Raw genomic sequence first — 24699 nt, forward strand, 5'->3', positions numbered from 1 at the left:
CATAAATTTATGTCTTTCCTGAATCAATATTTGCATTTTTGTTTTAAAAAAAGTGAGGGGTTTCTGTGAAATTCAATTACCATATTTCAAAAGATGACGGATAAAGTCATTGTTTTATTGACACGATTCTCTTTATGATTTTCTTAAACACTTTGAAAATGCTTTTATTTGATATTGAGAGTTCTTTTTGTTATATTTTGTAGTGGTCTTCTTCGTGTTGTTGGTTTAAAAAAAAGTTATGTGGGAGGATTGAGTTTTATTGAATATACTGCAATGCACAGAATGTAAATTGCACCTAATGCGTGAATCTATTTATTTATTTTACTTAGCAAAAGTACACTTGACTTTCTTTTCGTAAAATTTTTACTTTTGATCGATTTCACTTTCATACCTATTTTACAACCTCTTATCGTCTATTTGGACTGAAAAACTCAAGAAATATGTATTAAAATATGTCCTAAACAGTTTTTTTTTGAGGGGGGATGTCAGCATTAGGACATTTAACCTTAGTCCTTTTAAAAGTTGGGATGATGTTTATTGGTGTATCAAACTTTGTGTGTGTGTGTGTGTGTGTGTGTGTGTGTGTGTGTTTTTTTTTTTTTTTTTTTGTTCCTAACGCAGGCCAGGTTATATTTTCAGATTCCCTGGTTTACAGTGCTAAGCATTTAACGGATATTGACTGTGTAAATCGTATTTTGATTTAATGAGTGCAGACGTAAAAAAGGAATCTTAAAATTTGAGAAAAATATATTAACATATTGAGGACCGGGTTTCTTTCAACTTTCTTGATGGGTGGGTATTTTTCTCAACATGATTCCTTCTTCTTTCTTTGCATTTTTGTGGTTGATATAAATATTGAAATAGGGCAAAGTGGAGGCAACATGTCAAAGTTGATGGCACATCAAACCACCGTATGAAATAACCGATTTATTAAAAGCACCGTTCGTAACTGCGACGACGCCCGAAGCGAAAGTGTATATATATATATATATATATATATATATATATATATATATATATATATATATATATATATATATATATATATATATATATATATATATATATATTGATAGATATCGCGCTCATTTGGAGAAAGAGTGTCACAATACAAAGAAATAAAATTTTGCAGGAGAAGCGTTTGAAGTTGAACTCTTCAGGCAATTTGCATTAAGAAAAGTAAGTTTCCTGTGCTCTCCCGTGGTTAACAGTAAAACAAAAAATCTGTCATTATTTTCCGAAGAAGATAACTTCCTTTGAAAGCCTTTAAACGAAAAAAAAAAAAAAAAAAGAAAATTAAAAATTTCGCATTGTGACCCTCTTCTTCCAAACGAGCATAGCGGAAGATGGGCTGAAAGATTATTTTTGATGGACATCAAAGCACGAAAATCGTCAAGATTATCCGCTTTTCATGATCTGATAAATGTTAATACTTTCTGAAGATATTTTCTAAAAAAGTTTTTGCATTTTATTAAAATTCCTTTTAATTTTTAGGCATATTTAATTTGAAAAAAGAATTCGAAATCTGAGCAATTCAATTGTGCTCTAGAACTAAGCTGTTCTCATTGTTAACAATGTGTGCTGCAAAATGTTATTTTAAAAAGTATTTAATGTGTTAAAAATCATTACTACTAGTTTTAATTCATTTTTTTTTTCTCGATAGAAATAAGTTCTCTCTAACTTCCCCTACCCCCCTTTCTTTCCTCCCTGCACCACCCCTTAGCCACATTTCCAAGTGTCATCTTCCTTGACTAAAAAAAAAAAATCCCTTTCTCCTTAAAAAAATGTATTTTATTCGTATTCTTGTATTAATGTGAAACATAATGTAAATTTAAAGAAAAAATCGGAAAACCTCTTGAAAAAACTATTTCTATGCTTTACTAGTCATTTGCATAATGAATGAAAGGGAAAAGTAAGACTTTTTTCATTTTTTAAGTACGGCCTTAAATAACAATTTAAGAAAGCAATATACCTGACAGCGAGTTACTCAAATTTAATAAAGGTACGTATGACTCAAACTATTTTTCCTCTAAAAATAATAACTGAAATTCTAACCGTGCCGTACTCTTGATATTTTCTTCCCTGTTTTGAATATTATTTATTTTTATTTTGAACGCATTAACTTTGGTTAAACAGAACTGAGTTAGCAATAATTTATCTTCTTTAATAGAAAACTTAAAACTCTGAATTATCATTAGTTATTAACTAGAGCACGAAATCCTTTCGATACGCAGTACTCATATAACCTGGAGCATGCTAACTCTTCATCTTAAAATAAAAACGGACTAATTTAACCAGATTATTAAGGCAAGCCAACCTTCGATGCTCTCATAATTTTTATTAATACCCTGTAAATAATAAAAATTAGTTAAAAACTGTTTTCTAATTTTATTGTAGCAAACGTGTATTAACCTAGATATGTTTACATCGACAGCCATAACTAATTTCCTTGCAGAAATTCTTTTAATTGAACGCATTAATTTCATTTACTAAATTTTCCGTTTAGGATAAATATTTCTTCAATTTGGCACTTTTAAGTTCTACTTCGCTATTAATATAAAACATTTTTTTTCCTTTGTTTCAAGCCTTATGTTATTTGGAGGTATAAGGTGCAAATTTAACATCCAAATGTGTGAAACATTTGATGATTCTGATGTTTGAGAAAAAGCAAGCCGAAAATTTAAAAGGCGTGGGGAAAAATATTTGATTATTTAATCGTGTTTTTTTTTTTTTTTTTTTAAATTTGCTGAGCTTTAATTAAAGTAAATTCTTAAATCTGATTTGTATATTCAATCACAGTAATAGAAAAAAATGTATACTACATATTTACAAATGTGTAACAAAGAAATCTTCGAACATTTCTAAATTTAATTTTTGAATAATCAATGAGGTTCTCCCATAACTTATTTTCACCGAATGATTTCACCGCGTTACGGTAATTATGAAATTATAATAAATGAAACCGAACAAAAGAAGTTTTTATAAACTAATGCTAAACTTATTTTAATTTGAAAAAAAAACCTACAGTTTAAAAATTTTAAATAACATTTTGCAAATACATTACTTACATTAGAAAAAGTCACTAATAATTTAATTTTCTAATACATTTTTTAATTTATAAGTCCGAAAATATTAAATAGCGATAAAAAAAAAAAAAAAGCTTTCGATCAAAAAATATTTAGGAGTGTGAATTGTGTTTTCGATTTTAGCTTAAAAGGTTTATTTTTATAAGAGATACTTCCCAAAAGGGGGGGAAAAACATATCTTTATATTATTTTTAACTGCAATTCAGTCTTTGCTACCAGATTTCGGTGATGTTTTGAAGAAGACAGAAATACGTCAACAGACTTGGATACTTTGAATAGGTAAGTGGACATCATTGCTTCATTTAATTTAAAATATATTTTGCATCTAATTTTAATTAGAAGTTATGGCATGAGAACTTAAAAGAAAGGGCAGAACTTAGTTTAAAAAAGGGAGATTTTCGCAAAAAGTATTTCAAAAATCAAAAGTTGTTTCTAACTTCGCACTCATTTTCCAAAATAGTGCGCTTAATGTCATTAGATGCCTTTGAAATAGATCAAAGTTTCGCCATACATCAGCTGTTTCTAAATTTGTTACGCGAGAATTCCTGCCTTTTCTTTGTCAACAGGGAGTATTACTTGTTTTCTTCATAAATAATTAAATGCACTAATAAAATAAAATTATTGTAAAATTTTTTATTCTTTGAAAACTTCAAAATTGATTTTTTTTTCTTTTTTTTTACAGATTCAAGCATTTGATCTTCCACCTCAAACCATCTTGAAAACAAGTGTTTGGCAAGCAAGTCTTCATTTGAACACAAGCGTTGAGTATTAACATTATGATGTTACCTTAAATTATTAAATTTAATGTGAATTTTTAAAAAAAGTTTTAAAAAAAATTTAAATTATTCTTTTCAACACAGTTAAAAATAATTATTTCAACATGATGTTTAACAAAACTAATAAATATTAAAGATTATTTTTGTCATAAAATCATGTAAATTATTTTTTATTAGTTACTGGGGGTTAAACGCTCTGCTCACTTCGCTCGCCAATCCTTCTTTAGCACCTGCGGTGGCTCAACGCCTACTATTAGCTCATTTATCTAAATAAAAAGTATTCAGACTTGCGTGGAATTCCCATTCCTGAATTCAGCATCCCTAAAAATTTAAAAAAATGCTAAATTGGTTTTAATTAGTTTTACAAAGTATTTGATTAAGCTACGTATGTCTAAAATTAATTTAATGGGCGGAGACGGCTACGAAATATTGTGTTTCTCTAATAGACATCAGAATCTATCCAAATCTGAAGTATAATTCAAATCAGCTTAACAGTAGGACATCTTACGCAGAATTTAGTTTACATAAATTGATTTTAGCACTTTTATTTTTCCCCAATTATTGATATTTTATTATTTACGTAATGTAAACGTGCAATACATATATATATATATATATATATATATATATATATATATATATATATATATATATATATATATATATATATATATATATATATAATTTGGAAAAAGTTTTAGGCAAAAATATAATAATTTTAGGTATGGATCCTTATCACACAATTTATAAAAATAGGCTCTTATGTACATGCTTATTAAACTTAAATATTCAATCAAAAGTTCTGGGATACAATTTGTTATTGTAAAAATGCTTAGCAGCTTCTAGTTCTGTTTACTATTTACATTATCACTGCAAAATAATGTATCCGTATACCATAACTTTTAAAATATTTTCATTAATATTAAGGGATTGAATATCATTGTAAAATTATAGAAACATTTCTTTCTCACTAAATATTTACAATAAGATATTTTAAGTAAATTTTATCTGCGTTCAATCCAAAGTTTTGGATTAAAATTTGCTATTGTAAAAATACTAAGCAGCTCTAGTTTTGTTGACTATTTAAATTAACACTGCAAAATAATGTATCCGTGTACCACAACATTTAAAATATATTCATTAAGAGATTAAATATCATTATTGTAAAATTATAGAAGCATTTTATTTACTGAATATTTACATTATGTTATTTTACTTAAATTTTATCTGCGTAAATTTTATCTGTAACTGCACGTATATTTTATTCGATGTCCCTCATCATTGTGTTCGCCCATATAAGCAAGGAATTTTCATCTTAAATCAGAAGACATCTGCCCCCAGCTCAGTTATGGCTATTCCACACTAATGATCTCTAATAAGATTTGAACATCAGTACCTGGATGATATAATCGAGCAGTCGATATATTCGTGTAGTTCTGATTTAGCTTTAACTTGAGTGGTTTAAGGAAAACTTACGGCTTAAGAATACCTTTTGAAGTTGCGGCGTATTGAAAAGCGATGATACATAATTTTAATAAATAGCGTAATGTACAAAATTACTGGCCGAAAATCGGATGAACCTTCTCCAACCTTTTAGTAGCTTACATTTAACTATGCCAAAGAATGGTAAAACATTTTTTCGTCGATTTTGTGTTTGAAATTTTAAGCAAGCTTGAAAGAAATTTTACGAACAAAGGACTTTCCATTGCAAGTCAGCCGACTGCGTAAACTTCAAAAGCAATTTAAAGAAATTCTAAGGAAGGTCAAAACCATTCATAAAACGTTTATTAAAAATTCGTTAAAATGTTTAATATTTTGATTTCATAATGCTCGATTGTTTATAAAAGTGCAACTATTTTAATAATTTTTAACTCTTAAATTTTTCCAGCTTTTATGAAACTAACATTCGTATGTATTCCTAAACAATGTATATACAGTGGTCCAGAGTTGTGTCAATGTCTGTAACAAAGTTTAATATTTATCAATATTCTTAAAATTTTGAAAACAATTTTTGACTGTATGAGATAACTTAACCATATTAGAAAAATCAATCGTCTAGAAATTTTCCTTCCACTTAAATCTTCATGTTTTATCAAATGAGTGAAAAAATTGTTTTTATTGCAAATAATTAATATTAAAAGAACTTAAATCTTATTAAAGCAATTTTGCTTTACAGGTTCATTTCTCTCTGAAGATTTCTGAAGACAAGAAAAAATATAAACTTTGGTTGGAAACATTGTAATAAATATTATATTTTCAAATATTATTCTATTGAACACATTTTTTAAAATTTCAATGTATATTTCTATTTTCAACTTCTACAATTGGTTTTTGGAAGATGTATTATATCCAGTGGCGTACCTAGCATGAGTGACACCCGGGGCGGTAATTTGTGGTGTCCTCCCCCCTACTACACTCACGCATAAACGCCAAAAAAAAAAAAAAAAAGTGTTTTAATAAGCTATGTAAGCATGAAATTCATATACGTTTTATTCTGAGTACTGACAATATGAACCTAATCCTGAGTACAATATTCACTGAATGATGTGGGGTGGAAGAAGAGGGGACTCCGGGGGTAATCCCTCCGAAAAATTTTCAGATTTGTAGTCTTAAAAATGCATATTAGCTTCATATTTTTCAGAAACTTGCTATTCCACTTTGGGTTTAACCTCCCAGACGGGTGACACCCGGAGCAGACCGCCTCCCCCCCATAGTGACGTCCTTGCTATATCCACGTTCTTTAATTAGCACTTTTCAATGGATTGCAAACTGTTTAATATTTTTATCTTGAAAGCATGTTTTGAACTAAAAAAATGAAAGCATATGTATTTATTTAACGTGCGTCATATCAGTACGAGCTTCATAATGCTGGCTTCTAACCTCAAGTAACAGCAGCAATAATCCTTTCGATAGAGTTTACGTCTGGGAACTTAGTACAAAATGAAATAATAAAAGTATTGACCAGCCTCAGATATTTTGCTTCGATTGCTCTATATTTCGCTATGCTTAGTGCAACAATTCTGAACCTATTTTGAATTTATTTCTAATATATACACATAATTTTATTTTTTAATTTTTTTCCGCAAAGTAAATGCTTTGCAAATTAAGAAAAACAATATACTTTTGAATTGTGATTATTTTGATTGCATTCGAGAGGTGGGAGCAAAAATAATTTGCAGAAATGGATGTAAGCTACGAGAATAACTTGTAATAAACTCTCTAAAACTACATGTAACCATTCATTCTTTTCTGTTTTTATGAATAGTTTGAAGAGCACTAAATAAGTGTTTTACGATACTTCTCTTTTTATGAGACTAACGGAACTTTTTCTTTTAAAAGTTAGGTGTTTTTTTTTTTTTTTTTGCACAATTCTGAAAAATATTAGTTAAACAAAATGGCTGTCCAAATTACTTTTTATTCTCCTATTTATTTATTTTTTCTGTTTCCAAAATTCTTTGATTTCACAGTAAAGTTCAAATCTTAGCATCGGTAGTAATTACAAACTGAAACCACCACAGATAACGGTATCGCATAAAATTAAGTCCATCTTCAATAGGGATACGAAAATGTCGCCAAAAAACTTATAAAAAGAAAGAGAAGAGCTGTTTATGAGACTCAATTTAATTAACATGTAAAAATGTATCTTTGTTAATGAGAAGTAAAGATTTAAAAAAAAAAAAAAAAAAAACGACATCCCGCTGCCATGTAAGTTAAGTAAGCAGTAATATGAAACGAAAAAAAAATCAAAACTAAAGTTCAAACATATCTGAGATAGTGTTCTTTAAAAGTTTTTTTTTTTTAAATATCTGATTCTTAATGTATTTTGATAAATGTATCCAAAACTGAAGAGATCAGCATTTACAGCAATTAGTGTAGGACATTTTGTGTTAAAATGGGACTTCAGTGTCATAGCTCAAGTTTTACCGGAGCTGTAGAGTAGTATAAAGGCTTATTTTTAAAGATAATTTCATATTTTAATTTGGTATGTAACTGGAACACTTCTCAGGGAAATTTCATTTTTAGGACATACTTTAAAATTTAAGTTGAGTACTTTTAAGTTGAGTAAGTTTTGAAAAGCATTTTTGAAAATTAAAAAAAAAATAGTTTTTTAATGTTTTTTAATCATTAAAAAATTTACATCCAAAAATTTTCACAGTGGGACAATGACGGGATCAGCAGCTACAGCAAATAATATAAGACAATTTATTGCAATTGTTGCTAAATCTTTTTAGGAACTACTGCAACTGCTGATTCCTTCATAGTCTCATTCCGAAAACTTTTGGACGCATTTAATAAAATATATTAAAAACCCTTTTTATTTTAATTATCAAAAGACACTACCTCAAAAATTTTGAACTTTTAAATTGTAAAATGTTTTGCATTTTTTCAACTCGAAAAGTATTTAAGTTACATGTCAAATTAAAGTGCATGTAATTGTCTTGAAAATGATCAATTAAACAACTCTGTAGCTGCCACAGAACTAAGGTCATAATATTTTATAGCACTTCCGGAAAGTAGAAAAAAATGCTTTATAACGAAGTTCAAAAATTACTTATCAGTTATGAAGTATTGATTTCAAATATAAATTTAAGATGTCAAAGAGTAAAATTTCTCAAAGTTTCAAGAAAATCCGAGATGGTGAATAATTTTTTTTTTTTTTTTGGTTTGATTTGGCATGAACTGACTTTTGGATGATTTCATTTCTAGATGATGGGGTTAGGGAGATGGGTGGAGACAAAAAGAAAGAGGAACGGGGAAGAAAAGCCACCTGCAACATCAAGTAAATTTCCAGTTTTTAATCTGGAAGAAACTTGCTGTTTTGAAATATAGAAATTAGAAAATAAAATCGAATAGTATGACTAATAAGGGGACATCTTTGCAACTCCCACTCATTGTCTTTATTTTTAAATTAAATCTTATTTTTTTCCAAGGTTCTTATTTTCTTTTAAAGAAAATGATATTTTCCAGTGATGGATTGAGAAGCTCATCTTACAAACTAAAAGAAGGCAAGCGATTAAACGGCACAAGTGCTTCGGGATTCAAATGTTATTTAGGCTACTTAATGTATGCATGGTGAACAAGATAACCAGATTTCAGTTACGCAATATCAACCAACGAAATAACGTGAAACATAGCACCGCTGTTTTTAAAAAAAGAAAATGGGAAGTTATAAAAGGATTAGCTATTGCATGGGCGAGACAGTGACATGTATAGAGAAGCGGCAAGAGTTAAGTTTAAGTTTGCAGAAAATACGAGGACCAACGTTCCGCCATTTTGGTTCTCAATGTTATCAATCACAGTTTAAACGAACTCATTTAGTTTTACTTGCTCTCCTCATTAAATAGCTCAAAGACTTGACGGAGCTCTTTGAATGAATCGAAAAAAATGAAGTTTTATTTTTTTTATTTTGAAAAAAAAAAAAGATTTTTAATGTATTTTAATGAATACATAAAAAAAGTTTCAGATTGGGACAGCGTGAAAGGATCGGCAGCTACAGCAAAAAATATAGGACAATTTACTACAAGTGTTGCTAAATACTTCGAGTTGCGTTTATTTTCTAATCCAAGTACAAAAATCAACTAAACTAAAACTTATAATTGGGTGTTTAGTTTAGTTGATTTTTGTACTTGGATTATAAAATAAATTTAATTTATACCTCTGGGTAGGAAATCGTATGCAAGTATGACCAATTATTTTTTACTTTTTAGTTTCCCTTTGCTTTTGGAGTCGGTTCTTTTTTTATTTGAAAATATTTTTTTTTTCAACGAATTTGACAGCCATCCCCTCTGTCATAAAATGGCACGCTTCGCCTAACCCCTTTCCATCACCTTGTCACGTGTCAAGCTGTTTTTCATGAATTTATTGTTATAAAAAATGTGTTATGTAACTCTTCTTACCATCTTCCTCCCCCTTGTCACAACCTGTCACAATTTCATGAACCCCCGCTCCTCCTCAGAGTGGGACATCATTTGTGAACAACTGCTAAGAATCCAAATTACGAACATTTTTACCATTGCGTGTTCCTTTTTCTTAGTGGATAGTTGGGAGAAACGTTTAGCATTGAACTGAAGATGGTGAACATTCAAATTTCGTACTTTACTCCTTTTTCACCGATATGGAAAAAACTTTCCGTCAATTACAGTCAAGGAACATATACAGTTTACAGTTTATTTAAAGCCAATTTTGGAGCTCATTGCTCAGCTTATTTCCCAAAAATATGAATAATTTACAATATGATTTCATTACCTTTGATTATTTCTATTCACACATGTCCATTACGAGCGTTAATGTGCGTTGTACACGGGGATTTTCTTATTCTTACCATATAAACGCATATTTTGGAGTACAATTTTCTTGGTAATTGTGAAATAGTTTTATATAATAATGGATGGATTATATCTATAGAATGTGAAATGTGGCTTTTTAAATTATATTACCAATTTATTTATAAAATATGAAAAATTGTGTATTTATAAAGCTTATTAAACTTATGAATTCTTTGTTTAAGCTTTTAATGAAACTATGTTTCGAAGCATTTACATTTTATACAATAAAATAGACTTTTTGGTAATTCACACCAACTATCCATTTTTCTGTATGATTACAAACGGGCTTAAACTTCCTAAATATTAATTCGTTCACATTGATATCAAGTCGATTCAAAGAAAAAAAACATGGTATTGTACGTAAAATTAGTGGTTCAACGTCAACTATAAACTATTTATTCCAAAGATTCACTGTTAAAACTGCGGGTTGCATACGACACCTTTTAGGGCGAAACATTGTAGCACCAGCGGCACCAGCCCATTTGGCTCCGTATGGCACTCCTATAGCGCTATATAGTACCATATAATTATGCACTTCCAGCAGTCTGAGTCCGTCAAAATTCAAAAGAGGTGAGTCGTCTGTGCTAAACTGCTCGGTTTTGCAGTGCTGCATATACGTTCGTAGATGTCATTTAAAATAAAATTAAAATTCGTAGGGAACATTTCACAGATGTACCTTATTGTTAAAGGAAACCCTTTCACGAGGAAAAAAATGTTTAGAGCACTTAATAAGGAGAAAATCAGTAACGCAAAATTTTAAGAGTCGTTTTTAGAGTCTCATAAAACGTTTGAAGTATCAATCCGAGTGATATGATAAACGTAAATCTGATTAACTATTAATGCAAGCATAAGTATGGATACCTTCTCGGAAATACGTTCTTTCAATTACGGCCAACTCTCGATAACTCGAAGTCCCAAGGGACCGGCTAAAACGTTAGAGTTATGGGAAGTTCCACAACAGTCTCTAGAGTTTGGATCCCAATGAAAACTTCGAGATAAAGGAATATTCGAGTTATAAACTTCGAGTTATTCAGATTCGACAGTATTTTAAGAAGAATTTCCCTCCTTTGAGTTTGTTGATCATTTTAATTCATTTCTGGAAAAAGAGAAAACTAGTTGAAAATTTGGGAGTGAAATTATTACACGCTTCTCAACTTAACCCCAAAATAATGCCATTACGTTATTTCAATAACGGTGGGAAAACAGCTGCGAGTCTGAGCAACTTTTTCTTAGGCAAAATCGTACCTCCTAGTCCTGAAGCACAGAAGTATTTTGCTTGATATGATTATTCAATCACCCTATACAACAGTTGAAAGTAGACAAGAAAAAATTACTTTGATGCACATAAAACGATTTCGTTAGAATAACTCTCAAACAATAAAAAGACAGATTCGATCGCGCACGTAAGTCAAATCAATCTAAGTGCGTTACTTCCTGATAAGACACTCGATTCTGGGGCCCACACACACTCGAACATTAATGCCCTTGTATCAACTTAACCCTTTATCAACAGGAACCGGTCTCCCCTACAGAGTACTAGAATACTGTTTAGAGTTTATGTAGATCGTCTCTCTGTCACGTATCTGGAAAAAGTTAAACAAAAAAATCTAAAGAGACTCATTAAGGAAAGCCATGGAGAATCATTAAAAATTTTCTGAAAGTTACTTTCACCCTATCTTTAAAATGTCTGTAATGGAAAGATTTTACTAACGCATGTACAAATCATTTAGATAATGTCTGGAATGTATATGGATAATATTTATGTAATCAATGGCAAATAATGTACTTCGGTAATTGAATAAATTGAATATTTTGCACAAATATGCAATAAAGAGTACAGTAATTTGCACTTTATGGCAGTGGTCGGAAGTAGCGCGCTACAAGTAGCGACGCTACTGTAGTAGCTACATTTCTTAGTAGTTTGTAGTGTAGCGCACTACTTTTGAAAATAAGTAGAGTAGCGAGTAGTTAGCTACAAAAAAAAGTAGTTTGTAGCGATTTCTAAAAACTACTTTTGAAAAATGTTTCAAAAAAAAATAAATAAATAAATAAATAAAAAACGAGGTTTCAAACAATCTGACTAGTGCAAGTAAGTCTTATGCGAGTACAACTTGCATCAATCAGATTCGAAAGACTGAAAAATATGAGTTGACATCAAATATATTTTGACGCCATAATTTGTATCTGTTTGACGCCATTAGTTTGTTTGGCACTGAAATATTCACATTTCCGCAATATTCGCTTTGAGTGGAGCATGACTTAGAAAGAAAAGAATAAGTGATTACTGACAAGTAGTACCACGTACGACGTTAGTGTTTTCTGTCAGCAGAGAATGTCCCGTGGATGAACATTTTATACGTCAATATCCGGCTAATATGGAAGCTACTGTAAATGTTATGGAAGAGAATGATATTGAACTGCTTTGGCAGGCTAACAACAAATATTACAGTGTTAGTGAAACGTATGATGACGGAAATTTTTCCGTTTCGTGCAAACTTTGCCAGCTAAGCTTTCGATATCAATGTCATCGACCATATGCAGCCGAATCTCAACTTTCGCAAGGGATGCGTTCCAAGACTTCTCGCGTAGGTTAAAATTTCGCGTTGTGGAAAGGGGTATACGATTTTTTATGAACATAATATCATTTTAGACATTTGAAAACATCCTTCAAACTGCTTTAACCGATTTCTTAAATTTCTATTACCGAGCTTTAAGTTAGAGAACTGAAATTTTTCTGTATAAAAAAAAACTGTTAAATACGGTTAGGATGCACAAAATCAATGGGAGAGAATGACATAAAATGAAACAGTACGGTACGTACATATAGGATGTAGCAATAATAAAATGCAGTACTACAATGGTACTGTACAGTAGATACAGTAATAAATTCGACGCACTTTTTAGTTGTTCAAGCATATCGGAAATCTTTAAATTTTTTTAGTTGACAGAAACTTTCTATTTTTCCTTCCATTTTAAAACTTTATATAAACGGCCCACTTATGTGAAATTATGTTGCATCAACTTCATATTTAAAATGAGAGAGTTGTGGAGTAGCGATTTGTAAATTAACAAAGCGATGTTTCGACAAGTACAGTGCGGATACTTTTGCTTTCAGTGATGCTGAAGGGAAAGTCCATTCACGAAACTAATATTTAGTGCCTAATAAAGAAGAAGATACACAAGACTTGCGATTCCCTCCCGAATATTTTCGTGTTGCGGGATGGGGAATTCGCGTTAGCCCTAAAATTCGTTGCTCGAGAAAAGTTCACTATTTAGCCATTTCGCGTGAGTCGAATCACATTGTAGTGCGAGTTCACTGTAGTTTAAAATTACACATTGAAGTAAAGTAAACATTCTTAGCTATGTTTCATGTTTCGGATATTTTTTAATATTTAATTAAAATACTCTAGTACCATTTGGGATATTTTTCCTGTTTCTTTATTTTTTACTGATGTAGTGTTGATATATCAACAAAATAAAAGCCAATTATTAAATATTGTAAGTTTTTGAGGTCATTCAGTGAAATTGAAAAATGCTTTTATTTTATTTTATCAGAAGCATAAGAAAAGAGATGATGTCCAGGTCCGAACCAGTAGCTTGAAGTTCAAAATCAATTAACTAATTCCTACAAAATATAAGTTCCTATAAAATTTACTCCTATGATAAGAATTAAAGTTTCTCATTTGTTTAAAAGATGTTTTTCATCATCAAATCAATTTTATGTACATATATGTATGTCTATGTAAAATTTTAATCAAGTTATGACTGCATCTATTTATATTTTCAAGTAGCCGAGTTGCACTTCTTGAATGAAATATTCACTGTCAGGAAAGGAGAAAAAACTTGAATGGTTGGAGTCTTTCAACTTTTTTAAATCCTTTCTTGCAGTGAATATTCGTAAAAATCGTAAAAAATGGTTTTAATGACAAATTGGTTCAGTTTATCCATTCATCAATCCATTGAAAGAATAAGTAATATTCCTTGTTCAAATGAGCCCATTTATTAATCTAAAGCACTTTTTGAATTTTTTTCGTTCAATCCTCAAACGGTGTGTATGCTTTTCATTTATTTATTTTTTAAGAAGTAGCGAAGTAGCGACTACTTTTCAAAAGTAGTTTGTAGTTGCTACATTTTGAAAAAAGTAGTTGTAGTTGTAGTTAACTACTTTTGTAATGAAGTAGTTGTAGTTGTAGTTCGCTACAAAAAAAAAGTAGTTTTTCCAACCACTGCTTTATGGATATAAAGTTTTTTCATTTTACAGACGGCGTAAATTAAATCATTTTCAAGTCATTTATGTGATGTCCCAAATACTTGTGATTCGAGACATCACCTAACACTAACCTGCGAATCTAATATATAGTATGGAATAAATGAATGCCTTTGTGCAGAAATGAAAAATATAGTTAAACAACGTATATAAGGTGCGAACGTTTGCAAAAAAAAATTACAGTGAATAAATAAATGCCTTTGTATAGAAATGTAACATATAATTAAACAATGTATGAGATCGACAGTTTTGCCATTTTTTACAATTTTGTGCTTTTTATGTGCTGTTTAACTATGGACAATGTCTACAGAATCTACGAATTATGACCATTGTATCCAGGAAAGTTAATCATATTGTCTGCAAAACATCATTATGGATCTCATAGAATATAAATATCTGCAGTCAACAACTTTTTTCTTCAATTCTGTCTAGTCTATAAACAAATAACATCGATAAAGTATAGGAACGAGTCGGATAGGTATGGTGTGCATTGAACCTCTCAGTAAAGCCCATGGATACGGCAGTGGTGTAGTCCTGTGCACTGTTAAATTTTTTTAGAGCATTTTAAGGTAAATATTACTATAAAATGAAGTGCTTACGGAGATTTTCTTACAGCAAATTATATCGGAACAGTAAACGATCGCAGTGTCGATTGGTCGATATTTTGGTTTTTTTTCAACGTAACACTTTGGCAAAATAGTATTCTACGAAACATTTCAGGATTTTTTCTTTTTCTTTTTTTTTTCAGTGTGGGAAAAAGGCGGTGGGGAGGAAGAGGGTTAAGGAGGTTCAAAAAAGACTTTTTTCAACCAAAGTCCAGGACACCCCCTCCCCTTTTTTTACACTTACTAATAGTAATATGTTGTAAAAGTTTTAGCTACTTACTCAAATTTCAAGATGGTGTTTAATGACCCCTTTATTCAACATTAGCCGTAGCATAGAAAATGCTAAAAATTTAGGAACATTTAATTTCCCCGGCTGGTTTTTTGTAAATAACTGTTTTATGGAAATGTAAATGTATATGCATATTATTAGTGTATGTTATGATATGTAGCATTGTTTTTTCAGTTCAGTGTATTTTATTAACCTCCCTCCCCAAACGTTTGAAGTTTGGGGGAGGGGGTTGAGCACCCTTTTTCAGTTGAAATAGGAAGCCAAAAATACCTCCAGTATATTACTATCTAAGTGTAAAAATATCGAGAGGTCTGGTATCTAGGAAAAACTTTTTTTTTACATGTATTTTTGAACCACTCTACAGAGGGTGCACTGCATACAACGCGAACATACGAGTAGTTGAAACTAAACAGGCATTGAAATAAAAAGGTGAAAGTATACTTGAGTGAAATTATAACAGTGGGAGAGGGGGTGCCAAACACTATCATCCCCCTCGACTACACCACAGGACAGCAGTACCAGTGTGAACCACGGCGGACCCGTTGTCAGTTTGATCGCCGGCCCCCTTCCCCCATAAAACTTATCATATTTATAAAACTCCAATTTTGAGCCTGCCCCTAGTTTTCGCGTAGCGGACATTGCTGCTCGTCTGCCCTGTTGGACAGTGGTGCTGTTAATTAAGGCACAGCAATAGGGGAGGCAATCCCCTCAGAACCCTTGGTTTTAAAACATATTGCCAATTTCAATGCGGTCGTTTATACACATGTCAGGACTTCTAAGACCCCCGCCCTTACAAGGTGAATTCTGGCCGTGATAATGTTGTTAACCCTACAAAACGTGGTGCCTCATGAGCAAAATAATCACACCAAGAAGGGAAAAAAACGCTTCGTTTCATTTTATTTCACCAAACATTTTATTTGTCTCAGAAAATATAATTATTTTGTGCAATGGGCAAAATGATGTTACGTTTGGAGGGTCGGGGGAGTTCGTGAAATTGTGACAGCTTGTGACAAGGGGGTGGGAGGGAGTAACAAAAAGTGTGACATCACGCATTTTTTGAACAAGAATATGTTCAACGAGACGTGTCACAAAGTAGGACAGGGGTAAGGTGAAGTGTGACACTTTTTAACAAATGGGGGGGGGGAGCAGAAATGTTGATAATAAGTGCGACATTTGTAGACAGTCCTTAACCTCCATGTCCTCCATGTAGGTGCTTAGAGTGAATACTAAATGAAATATTTTCGACTAAGAAACATTTTTAACACTTGATGAGGGAAAAAGGTAGTATGAGAAAATCCTGAGATGTGGTGAGACCTCAGTTTGACGCGAGTTCTGTGGAAGGTTAATCAAACTTAGGGCCTGATTACCCAAAAGGCACGGGAAATTTGAGCTTCCCTCAGAATTTTTAGGGGGCCCAAACATCACATAGAACGGTGCTTAACAATTCTAGTTTCTGCTTTTAACTGCGTTTTTTAAAGAGATTGCAAACATTTGAACTTGCTAAACAAAAATGCTTGAAAGAATTAAATTATTGAAAGCAAGGAACACATTTGAGTGATTCTCGAAAAAATGTCCAGTGCATATTTTTTTTTTTTTATTCAAGTAGCTACTAATTAAATATGGGATTAACTGTTATGCTTTGATAGTATATTAAAGCATGTATTATTCCCCAACAGCATTTATTTTTTGAAGGCTCTGGTTAGATGGAAAAAATAAAAAACTTAACGTTACGCACGGGACATTTTTTCGAGAATCGCCCATTTGATAAAATCTAGCTACAAGCTAGATTTTCAAATGTGTTGGATTTGATTCAACTCTGTTAAAAAGTACTTTTATGACATTAAATTTCCTCTGTGAAGTGTCAAATATGCTTCAAAATATTACTACTCTAATTTGCTGAGAATTCAAGTGCGACATATGTAATAAACAAAATTTCTGTCAGTCGGTAAAGTTGAATAAGCTACACTCTGAATCCTGCTGGGTCACTTAGCATTAGTCAGTGTTGTATCAATGTGTATAGAGGTTTTAGAAAAATTTCCCCAAATAAAAAGTGGGGGGGGGGGGGTCCAAAATGAGGCCGAGCTTCCCGTAAGTTTAGAGTTAATCTAAAATTACTGATCAAACTGAGCGTCATGAAATGAGTCGGGATCGGTACAAAATGGCGGCCTCGATCCGCCCTGCATCGGAAGCAGGGAACAAGACCGTCAGATCGATGACAAGTCAGCTTCATCAGACGCATGAAGACACGCTCAGTTGGGCAGCGGGGATCCCTTTTCTGGAAGCGCGGCGATTGCATTAGATGGCCCGCGAGCACCTAAACTCAATTTCCCGGCAGTCGGCACCGGCACAAAGCCCTTCTCGCTGGAGCGCCGGCGCTCGTTAGGCAAGCCTGCGGCTGTTTGGTTGCTCACAGGTGCGCCAGGCAAGATTCCGTAATCCGATTGTCTTCAGGCCTTGGACCCCGTCCCGCAATTAAGGATACGGTCCGCATTGGTTCTCCACCGGGTAGGCTTAATTGTTTGCCCGGAAAATAACCGGGGAAAATTCAGGAGAATCCCGGCTTCTCCAATTCCCCCTTTTTCTCTTCTTCCTCCCGAAAAGTTTTTATTTTATTTAATTCCTTCTCTTCTCTTCCCAAGTTTGGGAACAAAGACGCAACTTGGCGAAGTGGAGAAGGAATGTTGTGCAAGATTTTTTTTCTTTCTTTTTAACTTGTTTTAAAAGCTAAAGAAGTCTTATTTGTTTTCTGCGAGGAACGAAAACGCTGCTTTTCGTATCTCGGAGGAGGAATTCAGCTCTTTTTAACTTTTTAAACAACATTTGCAATTTTAGCCCTTTAGAATGATATGAAAGTAAAATTATGCTACTTAAATTTTAAACCCCTTTTAATCTTCGAAAGCGTTCTCCGATAATCAAATTGGAAGCATTTTTTTATGTATCTTTTCGCTTCGTTTACAAAAAATCTGTTTTAAACAGTTCGGATTTTTTTTAGTACTTTAAAGAGAATTGGCAAACTGTTGAGATTCCCTAAACTTCGCTAAATATTCTCCTTGTTTTAAAATTTAAAATTTGTACGTGACAAAAAAATTCAGATTATAACACATAAAATTAAAAATTTTGAAAATATATTAAACTTTTTTTACTGCAAGAGACAAAAAGCAGCAGTAATGTATTTAAGGAGAAAGCTTATCTTACAGAACTTCTGCTCCTTTTAACAAAGTTTTCAGCTCTAATAATAAGAAAAACTTTTTTTTTCTTTTTAAAGCAAGGTTGTTAAAATATAACAATGTTGTTTTCTACGACAAGTATTGACATAGTGATTTAACTTCAGAATCCGCATCCGTTATTCAATTAGGTATATTTTTCTCCGGAAAGACGATTAGTTCCATATTTAGACTTATTAGTTATAACGATTTGGACGAAGAGTAAGATTTTGATTATGACACCAAAAACCAAATTATCAGAAAATAAAATAACGATCATTCTTAACTTTATCATTATTTTTTTTAATTTAAACATTTGTATATTTCACTTTTAGCATATAACCCAACAAATCAAAATCCATACATAAAATAAAGGGTGCGAGACATTTATAATTAATTAATATCCTTTAGGTAAAAGTCTAAAGCACTAAGAAAACACTTCTCACCGACTAGGGTTTTCTGGACTTTTTGGCATTTTTATAGACACTTAGACAAATTTCTAGGTAAAAACGTAAATCTGAAAAAGTCTTAGAAAATAGGAACGGGAAAACGTAAATGTACTTATATGTGGTTCGTCTAAGGAATCAGGATGGAAAAGTATTAACTCTACATAATCTACCCGAAGAAGTCCAGATGGAAAAACGTATATTTACGGGACCCACGTAAAGAAAAAATAGAAAATAAAATGTTTACTTACCCCGTGCTGTTAATTTTAAATGGGTAAATGTGACTCTTCTCAGGGTGAAATAGCGTAAATTTATTCGACCCCCACTCACTTTTTGGGGCATTAATCGCCTATACTATCATTAATTACACTTTATTGCGTTAAAAAAAAGGTTCTTTTCTCCAATTAGATATTTTTGAAACTCATAAGAACAAGAAAATTAACACAAATGATCAGAAGTTGAAGACGAATATTTTCTTAACTTTCTTCACACTATTCACGTTGGAGAAAAAGTTTCTTTGGATAATACATATAATAACTGTGTGACTACTTCTGTGCTTTTCACAGAGGAGAAAAGATTTCGATTGAGAAAGAAACAGTTGCAGGTCCATTTCTGTGTTTATTTACAATACCGTCAATGTCAGTGAAATACAACAATATTCAATCGTACCGTCAATATAATCTGATCATCAACACACTGCATACATTTTCGTTACACTGTTAAGCTAAAAACAAATCACCACACCTTATTTTATGAGTTGCTGTTTTAATTAATGCATTTTAATTTTTGATGAACAAAGAAGATTGATAAAAATGGACGCATGCTACATGATATTAGGCATTTTGTTTGTTAATAAGTGGACCTTGTGTTTATATATTTTGCCACGATATTGGCCCTCATTCCAGTTGAATTTCATTCAAATTTGATCAAAAAATTTTCAATGTCCCCCAAATTGGGTCCCAATATTGTTTTAGTTCCCTGGCTATTTATTAATTACTGAACTACAACCCTTCTATTTTTAAATCTTAAAATGAACTATTATATCGAAAAATACATGAGGATATAATTATTTTTATTCCTTTTTTAGTCTCACGTCTTTTTACCAATGAATAAACTGAAATCTTCCCACAGTGAAATCCTGTTTCAATGAATAACAATGCAACGAAATATCCGTTTCAGCGGAATAAATTTTCAGTCCCGATTTAACACCAATTATATTGCTTGAATGTCATTACAATGAATAAAATTCGCTGTCTCTTGAAGTTCGCTGTAACGGGATTTCACTTATAACGTTTTTATCACCCCTTATATGAAACAGGGGGCTGCATTAAAAAATATTTTGTATGAACACCGTTTTAAACTTAAACCGTATTACAACTGGTTTCTCTTTCTTTTCAGGCACTTTGGTGCTAAATGTGCGAAGTGCTCGCGGACCATCCATGCTTCTGATTGGGTAAGGCGAGCAAGGGACCAAGTCTACCACCTAGCCTGTTTTGCCTGTGATTCCTGTAAAAGGCAACTGTCCACCGGTGAAGAATTTGCCTTGCACGACAGTAGGGTACTGTGCAAGACCCATTTTTATGAGTGCATGGACGGTGGGAATGGGTCAAATGACGGTAGGTGGGTCATTAACTTGCTCTTCGATTGGAAACTGTCAACTTTGTAAGACTAGCTTATTTGGTCAAGAATAACGCTTGATTTCGAATTTCCGCTTCTCAAAAGCATTAGTGGTCTTTGAAGAGTCGTTTAAATCACAATATTTTTTTAAGTTTCGGTAGATTTTGTAATTTAGTAAAATACTTATAAGCTGCTTCTAAATTAATTGTGAGTGTTCCTTCATCCGAAACTAATGGTCAGCCAAATTCCAAATATTTGTATTGGGTTTAGAGAGCGTTGCACTTTGTTTACGTTACAACACAATTATTTCAGATTTCATATTTACGTCAGTTTTCCTAACTCCCATACTATCACTTACGTAAAATCTAAGCAACACGTATGAAACATACTTACATTACATGACTAAAATGTAAAAAATAAATTAGTAAAAATAAACAAATAAAGAGTTTTTTTCATGAAATTATCTTTTTTTCCCCCTTTGTTGGGCAACATGCACGAAAGATTGGATCTTTACAAATCCATTAGACTTTTAAGAGCAACTTAGTTAAATCTAAATATTAAGGTCAAACATGAAATAATCAAATTAAAAGTTTAAAAAATGAATTGCAAAAATAAATATAAATCTAACAAAAAAGGAAACAAGTGTAATGTGAGAAGAAATGTTGAGAATTTCTCATTTCGTTGAACATATTTTCAAGTCTCTAAGCAAAGCCATAATTCGAACAATGGCAATCATTTTAAAACAAAGTTTTAATATCTGAAATTAAAATCAAAATGTTCAAGAGCGACCAGATTTTGAAAAAGTTAATGGATTCGCCTTTTTTTTTACTTTTGTATCACACTTAGTAGTTACAGCGCTTTTTGTCATAAAACATACATTTTTCCCGAACAAATGGATTAAAATTTCCGTCAGCTTTTCTCAATACAGAATAAAAACCAGGGCCTGATTACTAAATAGGCCAACTAGACCGTGGCCTAGAACCCCCCGACCCTTTAAAGGGGCCATAATTGGTTTGGTAAATTAAATTTTTAGCCATTTAATTTGATTATTTCATGTTTGACCTTAAAATTTAGATTAAATTAAGTTGCTCTTAAAAGTTTAATGGATTTGTAAAATGTAAGGGTTAATTTAAGAGGGGCCTCAAAAACTTATTTTTCCTAGAGCGGCCTCTCAGTATCTTAATCGGGCCCTGAACTTCTGCAGCATCCGAAAGAAGAGTACTTTTATGTCTAAGAACGGCACAATAAATTAAAAATTAAATGATTCAAGAGATTAAGTTTTAAATTAATTTAAGAAATGCATTTAAAACGAATTGTAAACTTATTGCAGTAAAACTTGAAGACCACTATAGCAAAGCAAAAAAAAAAAAAAAAAACTTTTTTAAAAAGCAGTAGGGAAAAGTAGTCAAATTGTATTTGTATAGGGTGCTGCGTATCAACCTCCCGTACTTGAAGAGGGCGCTGCGTGAGTTGTCAAAGAAGTGGTATCGATGGATTGTAATATACGTGCCATTTACAGCAACATCAATGAAATGATGCACTGTTAAAAATTCAGGAAACTTTTATGGAAAATAGAACTGCAAAATGGAGTGTTTACTGTACAGATAAAATTTACAGTAAATTGTACCGAAAAAAATAAACGATTGCAGCGTCAATTGATAAACCACGTGACTTACAGTGCGAAGCATATAATACCGTATTTCCCCTCACTCAATGTGTGTTGTGTTGAGCAGCAAAGCCGCCTTGCCAATACGAAGGTCCCGACCGAGATCGATCATACTCCTCGCATATTGCGCTTTTTAGCTCTCGTTTATTCTACTGAAGAATTTTACAGTATAATAGGTTTTACGGTAATAGTTACTGGCAACATGTATGTCAGTAACTATTATCGTAAAATTTCAGGATTTTGTTAACAGTGTGCGGTGAACCTCGTCATGCAATGTGGAGGAGTATACTGACAATAGTGGATTTTGATCACCACTCAGCAAGAATTTCGCAAGCGGTTTCAACTTGGCCGACATGATCCTATTCGGCTAGAAAAACTTGAATGCCTGAATATTTATGTGCTGAACGCTTTGGAGAACCCTAACATGTTTCGGAGCAGGATCTCGGCAAATTTGGAAACGAACGAGAAATTCTGTCTGAGTAGTAATCAAAAAAACATTGTAAATATACAGGGTATTCCGTTTTAAACTGCAAGACCTTTATTTCCGCAACCGTTAGTCCTAGATGTATACTTCCAGTTGCAAAAATGTTCAAAATCAGATGCAGGGTTAAGATATTGAAAATAAAAGAAGAAGTGAAAATAAAAACGAGCCAGAAAGTACGAAATTTAACTTTTAATACGGGCCCGAGGTCCCCGAGCTTATCTTTAGCGAAATAATCTCCATTGAAGAAGAATTCCAACACAAAAAGTTTGAAATTAGTACGACCAATATTCACCGAGATATGAAACGAAGCGTTTTGTGACTTAAACCACTTTGCACTCGCCGTCAATAACACCTTTTAGGGGAAAATATAGTCGTTAAAAAGTGTTTAAAATTATAAGCGTGCAGAGTGTGGTTTTTCAAATTGTTCGAGGTTTTGCAGTGTGTTTTCGCGTATCACGGCATAACATTTGCATGAATTTTTGAATAGCAATAAAAAATATAAATGCGTTTTTTTTTTTTTTTTTTTTTTTTTTTTTTGCTTTGACAACCTGTCATTCTTCAGAAAGGGCGAAAAGTTTCAATCTCATCTTCTATATAGTCCCTTAAAACTTTGAACTAGAATATCTCCCTGAGTTTTGGTCGCACAAATGTCAAGTTTTTTGTGTCAATAATAGTTTTCAATGGAGATGATTTCTCTAAATATGTTAGGGGACCTAGGGCCCGTATAAAAATTTAAATTTGTATTTTTTGACTCATTTTAATTTTTGCTTCAAACTTTCACTATCTTAACTCTGCATCTGATTTTAAACATTTTTGCGATTGAAAGTATGCATCTAGCACTAACGGTTGCGAAAACAAAGGTTCTGCAGGTTAAAACGGAACACCCTGTTTACTCCTCCACAACACGATGTTCACTGCACCATACCATTGCTACTACTATAAATGGCACGTAAACTACTATCCACCGATACCACGATATCCCTATCACTATTCACATAGCTCAATCTCCAAATACGGGAAGTCGATATACAGTCCCATTTCATTGGCTTTTCACTACTTACAAGGAGAGGTTACGGTCTCGGAAATTCAGATCGGGATGAGATTTGGTAGATTAGTAGTATCCTTTAAGGGTACTCTCAGGGTAAAGTAATAAAGCGCACTAGCCATAAAATTCAGAGAAAACAGCCTTTAAAGATTTACGCGCAACTTATAAACTAGTAGAGATTGTTCGTAAACAAGCGCCCGGTGGTCATGTGGGCAGCGCTCTGGGGTTCCATGCGGCCGTTCCGAGTTCAAATCCACTGCAAGTTTCTTTTTTGTTCATTTTATGAAGTGACTATTACCGCTTTTTGCAGTTTGAATTAAAGGTAATACTTAATTTAAAAAATATGATGTATTTTTAATGTGTGATAGTACATTAAATTTCTATTTACTATTCTCACAAACAAGTGATTACACATTTTTAGATTATAAACTTTGACGAAGTAAATGATTTTTGCAATAAATGCATAATCAGTTTCTTTGTGGATGAGTAAGAAGAATGTTGTTTTATTGCATATAAGCAGGTAGTCAAATTTTAAAAACCCTAACCACACTTATCGAGCAATGGTTTTGCTCCTTGATTCTGTTATTTGTAAATTTGTCGTCTGCTGTATTTTACATTGAATATTGAACTCTTTATTTTCCATCTAATTATCGTCTGCAATGTTCATGTTTGTTTTCATCATTAAATTTATTTATCGTCTGTGCTGTATATTAGACTGGAAAATTCTATACCGTGAAAAAGGATTTGAGTTTTTTAAATATTGTGAATCGAAATGGTCGGTTATTGAAGTAACCCTGAAACGAATAAAATCTGTTAACAAAATGGATAAAAATTCATTGCACAGTGAAATGTTGAAGCAGAGATTAAAAGATGCTGTCGTTTATTACGA

General features: G+C 32.2%; 1 protein-coding gene across 1 annotated transcript in view; it reads left to right on the plus strand.

Moving 5' to 3' along the window:
* The window catches only part of LOC129231517 (LIM/homeobox protein Awh-like), a 136697-nt gene that overhangs the window by 62483 nt on the left and 49515 nt on the right, over nucleotides 1–24699 (plus strand). The window contains exon 4 of the mRNA XM_054865854.1: nucleotides 20397–20614. Coding sequence (XP_054721829.1) covers nucleotides 20397–20614 — 218 coding nt within the window. The remainder of the gene's footprint in view (nucleotides 1–20396; nucleotides 20615–24699) is intronic.

The sequence above is a fragment of the Uloborus diversus genome, chromosome 10, assembly GCF_026930045.1.
Source record: "Uloborus diversus isolate 005 chromosome 10, Udiv.v.3.1, whole genome shotgun sequence".
NCBI classification, from domain to species: domain Eukaryota; kingdom Metazoa; phylum Arthropoda; class Arachnida; order Araneae; family Uloboridae; genus Uloborus; species Uloborus diversus.